At 45.1% G+C, this 9,824-nt stretch overlaps 1 protein-coding gene across 1 annotated transcript; it reads left to right on the forward strand.

Moving 5' to 3' along the window:
• Nucleotides 1–486: 486 nt before the first annotated feature.
• hoxb2 (homeobox B2) lies at nt 487–6,747 on the forward strand. Its single transcript, XM_003222652.4, has 2 exons — nt 487–1,147; nt 4,543–6,747. The coding sequence occupies exons 1-2, from the start codon at nt 706–708 to the stop codon at nt 5,229–5,231; spliced, it is 1,131 nt and encodes a 376-aa protein (XP_003222700.1). The 5' UTR covers nt 487–705; the 3' UTR covers nt 5,232–6,747.
• The last annotated feature ends 3,077 nt before the right edge of the window (nt 6,748–9,824 follow it).

Raw genomic sequence — 9,824 nt, forward strand, 5'->3', positions numbered from 1 at the left:
AGGCCTTGAAGCTGCAAGGCTTTTCAATGCTAATCAAGGTGATTAATTGCAGCATTCACAATTGCCTCCAACAGACAAGAGTTCTTTCTCTTACAAATATATAAACCTCCCTTGCTTAGTTTTCAATGCACCTCACAATCTCTGAGAATGCCTGCCATAGATTTGGGCGAAAGTCAGGAGAGAATGCTTCTGGAACATAGCCACACAGCCCGGAAAACTCACAGCAACCCACTTTTCTTGGCATTTTCCCTAGGACTCATCCTATATAAGCAAGAGAACACTATAAATGTCAGAGATTCTCCAAAGGTTTCTGGTATATTTATTATTATTATTATTATTATTATTATTATTATTATTATTATTCAAATGCATCCAAAACAAACCTGTTTTCAAGCCAACCGGCCCTCCTATTGGGCAAGCCAGGCCACGTGACCAGGAATTGGCTGCAATTTATCCTTGCTCGTCAGTTTAATAGAGCAAGGTCCCCATACGCTTGTATTATCTGCAATATAAGATATTTTTTTTGAAAAGGGGGGCAGGGAGAGGGGGGAGGAGACGGCAAGTAACATTAATACTAAGGCGATATAAAATATTGGAAGGGCCTTGAAGATCAATCGCTGCCTCCCCACCCACCCGCATTTCTCTCTCTTCTCTCCCCCCCCCTCCATTCCCCCTCCCTTTTGTACTGGGCCCCTGGAAAAAGCCATGAATTTTGAATTTGAGAGGGAGATCGGCTTCATAAACAGCCAGCCGTCGCTAGCGGAGTGTCTGACGTCCCTTCCCGCTGTCCTGGAGACATTTCAAACTTCATCAATCAAGGAGCCACGGACGTTAATTCCTCCTCCTTCGGAGCAAAGCCTCCTCGGTTTGGATCCTTCTTCTCTCAGCAGCAGCAGCAGTAGCAGCAGCAATGGCAGTAGCGGCCAACCCACGCCAAGGAGCCAAAAGAGACGGAGGCACGGGCACGGGCAGGCCCCGAAAACGACGGCGCCCCCCGCCCCCGCCGCCCCCCTGGCCGGGGAATTCCCCTGGATGAAGGAGAAGAAGGGCGCCAAGAAAGCCAGCCCGGGCCCGGCCTCGGCTTCGCCCGCCGCCGCCGCCGCCTTCCCGGCCTCCCTGCCCGGATCCGCCGCCGCTTCCCCTGCAGGTCGGTATAAGGCAGGGAGTGGGGGGACCTTGGGGTGCCCTCGCCCCACATCTGCCTATTGCAAACCTACGAATTCCTGGGAAAGCGGGCAAGGACCTTTCAGGGCTCAGAGCAAAATAAACGATTGGGGAAAAAGGCAGGTTGGAGGTTTGCACCCCCATTATGTCATTCCTTAACTTTCCTTTCCCTGCCTTCTCTTCCTTCTTTCTTCCTTCTCTCCCTCCTCCTTTCTTTCCTCCCACCCCTTCCTTCTTTTCCTTCCTTCCTTCCTTCCTCCTTCTTTCTTCTTATCTTCCTACCCCCTTCCTTCTTTCTTTTTCTTTTCTTCCTTCTCTTCCTTCTTTCTTTCTTCCTACCCTCCTTCTCTCCCTCCTTCTTTCTTTCCTCCCACCCCCTTCCTCCTTTTCCTTCCTTCCTTCCTCCTTCTTTCTTCCTTTCTTCCTACCCCCTTCCTTCTATCTTTTTCTTCTCTTCCTTCTCATCCTTCTTTCCTCCTTTCTTTCCTCCTACCCCTTCCTCTCCTTCCTTCCTTCCCTTCCTCCTTCTTTCCTTCCTCCTACCCTCCATCCCTGGCTTCCTTCCTCTTTTCTTTCCTCCTACCCCCTTCCTCCTCTTCCATCCTTCCTTCCTCCCTCTTTCTTTCTTTCTTTCTTTCTTTCTTTCTTTCTTTCTTTCTTTCTTTCTTCCGTCTTTCTCTTCCTTCGTTTCCTCCTTCTTTCTTTCCTCCTACCCTCCTTCCCTTCCTTCCTTCTCTTCCTCCTCCTTTCCTCCTACCGCCCTCCTTCATTCTCTTCCTTCTTTTCCTCCTCCTTTCTTTTTTCCTACCGCCTTCCCTTCCTTCTCTATCCTCTTCCTTTCTTCTTTCTTTCCTCCTATCCCCTTTCTTCCTTCTTTCCTTTCCCTTCCATCCTTCTGTGTCTTCTCTTCCTTCCTTCCTTCCTTCCTTCCTTCCTTCCTTCCTTCCTTCCTTCCTTCTTTTCTTCTTTCCTCCTACCCCCTTCCTTCCTTCTCTTTTTCTTTCTTTCCTCCCACTCCCCTCCTTTCCATCTTTCCTTTTGACCATCCTCAATCAGGAGTGAAATAATATAAAAGAACCAGTGCTCCTACAAGTTCGGGTAAAGGGTGAACGTTGGGGTGCCCCCTCCCCAAACCTTAGTATTTCAAACATATGCAAACTTGGGAAAGGAGGTAATAATAATAATAATAATAATAATAATAATAATAATAATAATAATAATAATAAATAGCATTGTTTTTATATCCCACCACCATCTCAAGCCTAGCATAAACAAAGAATACAAGCTAAGACACAATTAAAGCATAATAACATATAAACAATTTAATTAAAACAATTAAAACGAGCAGAGTACAAAAAACATTATAAAAATGTATCAAACCAACCTAAATAACCAGTAAAAATATGGTGGGCATGATCAGAATAGAGAGGGCTGGGCAAGGACTTGTGCAAAAGGCAGACTAAAGGGCCGGGCTGGGGGTAAATGCTGAATCAGAAAATTAGGGCTGGGCAGACCTGATCAGAGACGAAAACCATTATTCAGATACACACTGGGACATCCAGGTTTTCAAGACAAAAAACTCCAAACAAAAGAAACAACTGGGGAAAAGACCGGTTAGGACGTGACTCTCATTTTTTCCTCCCTTGCTCCCTCCCTCCTTCTCATCTTCCACTTCTTTTCTTTTCCTTCCTTCCTCTCGTTTTCTCTTCCTTTTAGCCATCCTTAATCAGGATTTTAAATGAATACACCTCGATCCATGGCATTGACTTTTGGCCCTATGGTATGAAGTACATATACCGCCTGTTTGTGGTTGTAGTTGTGCGCTGGAGGAACAGAAGATACTTCGGAGATAATGCTATTTTTTCTTTAAGAAGGGTGGTAGTGATGTGTTGTATTTGATATATTTTTATTTCAGGACTCTGTGTGTGTGTGTGTGTATAAGGAAGGCGGTGGGGAGAACAACTACACGCTGGTATCTCAAAATAACTAGTTTCTTCGGAGCCCTGTCTCAGCCTCCTTCCCTCTAGGCAAGCCAGTTTGGTGGAGAAAAGAGAGGGTATATATCCTTCATTTCCCTGCCCCTCTCTTCTCCACCCGTCTTTGAAAGAACTGAGAATCTGAACGTGCCATAGCTGGAGAGACAAGCTTTCCTCTGTCTTCCTCTCATCTCCATTTCCTTTCCGCTTCTCTTCCTTCATCTCTGTGTCTTTGGCCCTTAACTATGAGGAAACTAAGAGGGGGAGCCGAACAGAGCAGATTAAGGGTGGAGGATGGGTCATACAAGCCAAACTCTTTTGAAATCTAGTAGAGAGACGCTGGGTTTTGTGGGCTCTTGGTCTTCCTTTGGTGTTGAGACACAATGTGGTGTCCTGGTTGGAGCGACTTGGAGATTCTGTCGTGGGAAGCTCACACTGTCTCAACTTCAAAGGAAAGCAAATGCAAATCCTCTCTGAAAAAAACTTGCAAAGAAAACCCACTCTAAGTCGGAAACAGCTGGCGTAAGACGAGGACACTGCCTGCCTTCTTATGCTAGATCTATACTGCCCTGTATCCCAGGATCTGGTCCCACATTATCTGATTTGAATTAGATTATATGAGGCCCCTTCCACACAGTTAAATAAAATCCCACGTTTTCTGCTTTGAACTGGGATATATGGCTGTGTGGACTCAGGGCCCTTCCACACAGCCCTATATCCCAGAATATCAAGGCAGAAAATCCCACATTATCTGAGTGTGGAGTCAGATAACCCAGATCAAAGCAGATATTGTGGGATTTTCTGCCTTGATATATTCTGGGACACAGGGCTGTGTGGAAGGGCCCTGAGTCTCCAATGCTATATATTTCGAGGTCCTGGGATATAGGGCAGTATAGATCCAGTTTGAAAAGGCCTTCTCCAAACAAGAGTTCTCTCCAAATCCAGATATTTGAAACCAGCCTTGTCCTGTCCCCTTATTTGTTGGCATTGCAGAAAACTATCCTGCATGTAAGATCTCCACTATGTGTGTGATGTCCCCACAGAGCCTGAGATCCACCAAAGAGACACAAAAACCTCTGCAAGTTTCCCAATAATTCTAAGAGATGCTCAATATGTTGTGGAGGCAAAACGTCAAGAGGAAATGCTACTAGGGGGCTTTTTACACAGCCCTATATCCCAGAATATCAAGGCAGAAAATCCCACATTATCTGAGTGTGGACTTGGTTAACTCAGTTCAAAGCAGATATAGTGGGATTTTCTGCCTTGATATTCTGAGATATAGGGCTGTGTGGAGAGGCCCTAAGACTAGATGAACAGAGAAGGAGGGGAGGGGGAAGGAAAAGTAGGGTTCTTTGCTGAATGTATTTCAGGATTGTTGTGTTTTATTTTTTCCTCCCTCAAGATGGCCAGGGTTTCCTTGACTCCAGCAACAGCAGCGGACCCAACGGCTCCCGTCGCCTGAGGACGGCTTACACCAACACGCAGCTCTTGGAGCTGGAGAAGGAGTTCCACTTCAACAAATACCTCTGCCGGCCCCGCCGGGTGGAAATCGCGGCTTTGCTGGACCTGACGGAGAGGCAAGTGAAGGTCTGGTTCCAGAACCGCCGCATGAAGCACAAGCGGCAAACGCAGCACAAAGAAATCCTCGAAGGAGAAGGAGAAGAGGAGGAGGAGGAGGAGGAAGAAGAAGAGGAGGAAGAGGAAGAGGAGGAGGAGGAGGGGGGCAGCTCTCCATTTGGGGAGCTCCCTTGTCCTCCTTACCCAGGCAACACGGAGCCGTCAGGGCCCCCCGCTGGTTACCTGACACCCACCAAAGAGGGGGGCGCCGAGGAGGTGCCAAACGGGACAGCTGGGCTTCGCCCTTCCTCCTCTTCCTCTTCCTCCCCGGACAATGCCTTCCTGGGAAGCCCCAAGCCGCCTTTGTTGCCTCCAGACCTGAGCCTCTTCGCGGTGGAGCCCCAAACACCCGGGGGTCTTTCTCCCACCCTCCAAGGCTTTTTAGACAGCCCCGTCAGCTTCTCCGTGGAAGACCTGGACTTTTTCACCAGCACCCTCTGTACCCTCGATCTGCCGCAGTTGGACTTCCAGTAAAGAGAGCAACCCTCGTCCTTTTTCTCTTCCTTCCTGATCTGCCTTGGGTTTCTAGGGGCCCCTGTGAATGACACAGACACACAGACAAAAGCACAGACATCCGCTCTCCCTCAAACCATCTCAATCCTGAATGATTTCTCACCCTCTTCTAACCATTATCCTTTCCCTTTCCCGACTCATTCCATAGGGAAAGGAATATGGGTTGCTGTGAGTTTTCCAGGCTTTATGGCCATGTTCCAAAAACATTCTTTTCTGACGTTTCGCCTGCATCTGTGGCAGGCATCCTCAGAGATTATGGGTTCTGTTGGAGACTAGGCAATTGGGGTTTATATATCTGTGGAATGTCCAAGGTGGGAGAAAGAACTCTTGTCTGCAGGTATGGATGTTGCAGGCAGTTGGCCACCTTGATTAGTATTGAATCGCCTTTCAGCTTCAACGTCTGGCTGCTTAATGTCTGGGGGAATCCTTTGTTGGGAGGTGTTAGCTGGCCCTTGTTAATTCATGTCTGGAATTCCTCTGTTTTCTGAGTGTTGTTCTTTTTTCTACTGTCCTGATTTTGGAGTTTTTTTAAAAAAAAAATACTTGTAGCCAGAATTTGTTCATTTTCATAATTTCCTCCTTTTTTGTTGAAATCGTCCACATGCTTATGGATTTTAAAAAAAACCTCTAAAATCAGGACAGTAAGTAAAGAACACTCTTCAGAAAACAGGAATTCCTGACATGAATCTATCAGGGGCAGCTAACACCTCCCAACAAAGGATTCCCCCAGGCAGGAAACAGCCAGGTGGTGAAGCTGAAAGGCTATTCCGTGCTAATCAAGATGGCCAATTGCAACATTCACACTTCCCTCAGGCAGACAAGAGTTCTTTCTTCCACCCTGGACATTATTCCACAAATATATAAACCCCAATTGACTAGTTTCCAGCAGACCTCACAATCTCACAGCAATCCAGTGATTCCCATATATGTGTGTGTGTTTAATGGATCCAGTCCTTGAAAAAATATTTTGTCACATTTTAATATTTGTGCTCAAATATTGGTTCTATCTCCGTTGATTTTGTATCCCACAACATGGGAGACAAAATCAAGTCGTCCCCCCCCCCCCCCCCCCGGATTTGAAATAAAATGAAATCGGGAGATATTTTTCACATTAAGAAGAGAAACCGACTGACTTCGAAATATCTCATCCATCCACCCAACATAAGTACCATTTCGACTTTCCCCTCGTCCATTCCTATTGACCCAGGTTAGAAATTTTCCAGGCAAATTTTGAAAAAAAAATATGTTTTTTTTTAAGTGAATCTCTCAGGAAGCTTATTAACAAGAGGTCTAGATTGTTTTTTAATTTAAAAACGAAATAGAAGGAAGAATGACCAACGAAGCCGGAGCTTTTGCTTCCTTCCTTTAATGTTTTAGAGGTAGATTTATTTATTGAAATGCTTTCATAGTCAAATGCAAATTATTTATTGTACATTATTTTCATAGATGAAATAAATGGCTTTATAGTCTAAAATGCTCCAGGCCGTTTTGTGCGCATCTTTGTTTTCAGAGTCGTATTCAGGGCCCTTCCACACAGCCATATAATCCAGAAAATCCCACAATATCTGCTTTGAACTGGGTTATCTGAGTCCACACTGCCATATATTCCAGTTCAAAGCAGAAAATGAGGGAGTTTATGCAGCTGTGTGGAAGGGGCCTCTGTTGTCTTCCCTTCCAAGCGGGTTGAGGACTTTTTCCCTATGTACATGTTTGACATCTTTTAAAGGATTACAAAAGTGATATATATATATATATATATATATAGATAGATAGATAGATAGAGAGAGAGAGAGAGAGAGAGAAATAATTTTCTTTTCTGGTTATGGAAATACTTTTTATTATGTTGTCATGAGAGAATTGTGCCTATTTAAAACGACACAAAACCTTTTAATGTTTGGTTTTTAGAAAAAATAACCACAAACTTCTCAGGATATAATTTTTTTTTTAAAAAAAATACATATTTTTCCATTGGAAAAACAGAACTGCAGCACCATCAAAATATCTAAATAAAGCAGACACACATTCTGGGTAGATCTGAAAGAAAACGTAGAGCGAGAAACCTCATTCCAGGAAGGAAAGGCTTTGATTTGTTTTTACATAAATCTCTTTATTTATAGTATTCATAATGGCTGAGAATAATAACAAGAAAGAACTGAGAGGCGAAGGAAGAAAGGAAAGAAAGAAAGACAGACAACAGACAGAAACATAGATTTTTTCCCCACCAAAACGTGTTTATTTATTGTTAGGAGGATACCTAACAGATGTCAATATTTATTGTGTTGTCGAAGGCTTTCATGGCCGGAATTACTGGGTTACTGTGAGTTTTTCGGGCTGTATGGCCATCTTACAGACCTTTCGCCCACATCTATGACAGGCATCCTCAGAGGTTGTGAGGTATGTTGGAAACTAGGTAAGTGGGGTTTAGATATCTGTGGAATGTTCAGGGTGGGAGGAAAAACTCTTGTCTGTTTGAGAAAAGTGTGAATGTTTCATTTGGCCAGCTTGATTACAACTGAATAGTCTTCCAGCTTCAAGGTCTGGCTGCTTACAGTTTGGGGGAATCCTTTATTGGGAGGAGTTTGCTGACTCTGATTTATTCATGTCTGGAATTCTTATGTTTTCTGAGTGTAATTCTTTATTTACTGTCCTGATTTGTGGACGATTTCAACGGACGTGAAAATGAACGAAAACTCTAAAATTAAATAAAGTAAATAAAGAACAACACCCAGAAAACAGGGGAATTCCAGACAGGAAACAATCACGGCCAGCTGGCACCTCCCAACAATGGATTCTCCCAGTCAGGAAGCAGCCAGGCTTTGAAGCTGCAAGGCTATTCAATGCTAATCAAGGTGGCCAATTGAAACATTCACACCTGCCTAAAACAGACAAGAGTTCTTTTTCCCACCCTGGACATTCCACATTTATAAACCCCACTTCACTAGTTTCCAACAGACTTCACAACCTCTGAGGATGCCTGCCATAGATGCAGGCAAAACGTCAGGAGAGAATGCTTCTGGAACATCGCCATACAGCCCAGAAAACTCATAGCAACCCAGTGGTTCCGGCCATGAAAACCTTCGACAACACAAAGAAAGATAGGATTCCCCCCCAAAACGCGTTTATTTATTGTTAGGATTATATCATTCAGACGTCAGTATTTATTTCTGTTTCCGGAGGTTAAAGGAGGTAGTTTCACAGGGAAACAAAAGTCCAATTACCCCGGATTCCAACCACCTGGGGAAAATGGGGGTTCCGAATTAAGGCAAAGGGGGGAGATTTTGAAGAAGGAAAACAGGAGGAGAACTCAGGCGTCGTTTCCCTTACAGACTAAAATCTTCAGTCCTTTGTTTCAGGCGGCAAATGGGCGACACAATAGATGGAAGAAGGTATGTTCGTTTCCTTCCCTGTCTCTCCTTTGTCTTTCAAGACTCAGAGGATGGAGTGGAAAAATAATGGCATGAGCAAATCCTAGTCTACTGATACTACTTCACAAAGCACTTCTCACCTTGAGAGACCTTCGATTCAAAGCCCTATATTTTGAAAAATAAAATCAGAAGCTCCGGAGATGGGAAATGGAAAGAGAGGATCCGGATTGTTGTTCCCAGGAAGGGATCAGAGAAAGGAATTGGGGGCGAGGTGACAGCCCACAGCGTTCACACACTCAGGGCACACAAATAAATCATATCAGGCGTTTGCTAAGTCAGTGGTATTTTGGGAGGGTTTCAGTTCGCAACTGAGGGACAAAACAAGAGCGTTGAGATGGGGGATGTTAGGAGATTGTGGATGGTTTTATTTGGGGGGGGGGGGGGGGAGAAGCTCAAAATGGCGCAGGGAGCTCAGCCTGCCCAAGTCGGAAGAGGATGCGAGCCAGGCAGCCATTATAGCTGGAAGAAACTGTTCTATTATTCCTGGTGCGAGTGGGTGGGTGGGGTGGGGGGGGGGGGGGGGAGAGAGAGAGAGAGAGAGAGAGAGAGCGAGCGAGCGGAGGCTGGTGGGATGCCTTGCCTATCATTCTGCAAAGGGAAAGGGGGTGGATGGGTGGGTGTTGAAATCCCAGCTTCTCCCTCTGTTCAGATTCGATTCACCAAGAACGGATCGCTCTCCTGATGGACATGTTTTCTTTCCCTCCTTGAAAGAATCACCTCCTACAAGGATGGAAGGAGCCCAGGCTGATTGGTTCAGGCAAGAATCCATCTTTGTGGAAGGAGAAAACGGCGATGTGTTTGGTCCAAAGGACTCCACTTGCATATTGATGACCCCCCCCCCCCTCCCCAATATACTACATTGTTAAACACACTCCAGTCCTCCCTCCCTTTCTCTCTCTCTCACATACACATCAGAGAATTGTACTTTGAGAAACCCAAAAAGGATAGCTCTTCAAAATTGGTATTTTTACTTTCCTTTCTTCACATCCTTAAAAGGGCGGATGGATCCGTTCATAGTATATGGGGAGATAATCCATATTTATGGAAGGAGAAGCCGACAATAGTGCATGGTCCAAAGCACTTCACTTGAATATTGATATTTCCCTCCCATACACTACATTGTTAGAGA

The sequence above is a fragment of the Anolis carolinensis genome, chromosome 6, assembly GCF_035594765.1.
Source record: "Anolis carolinensis isolate JA03-04 chromosome 6, rAnoCar3.1.pri, whole genome shotgun sequence".
Classification (NCBI taxonomy): domain Eukaryota; kingdom Metazoa; phylum Chordata; class Lepidosauria; order Squamata; family Dactyloidae; genus Anolis; species Anolis carolinensis.

Excerpts from the sequence above, each read along its gene's own strand:
- hoxb2 (XM_003222652.4), top strand. The coding sequence starts at position 706 with ATGAATTTTGAATTTGAGAGGGAGATCGGCTTCATAAACAGCCAGCCG. Across the intron at positions 1,148-4,542 it reads CGCCGCCGCTTCCCCTGCAG|ATGGCCAGGGTTTCCTTGAC; the intron begins GTCGGTATAAGG and ends TCCTCCCTCAAG.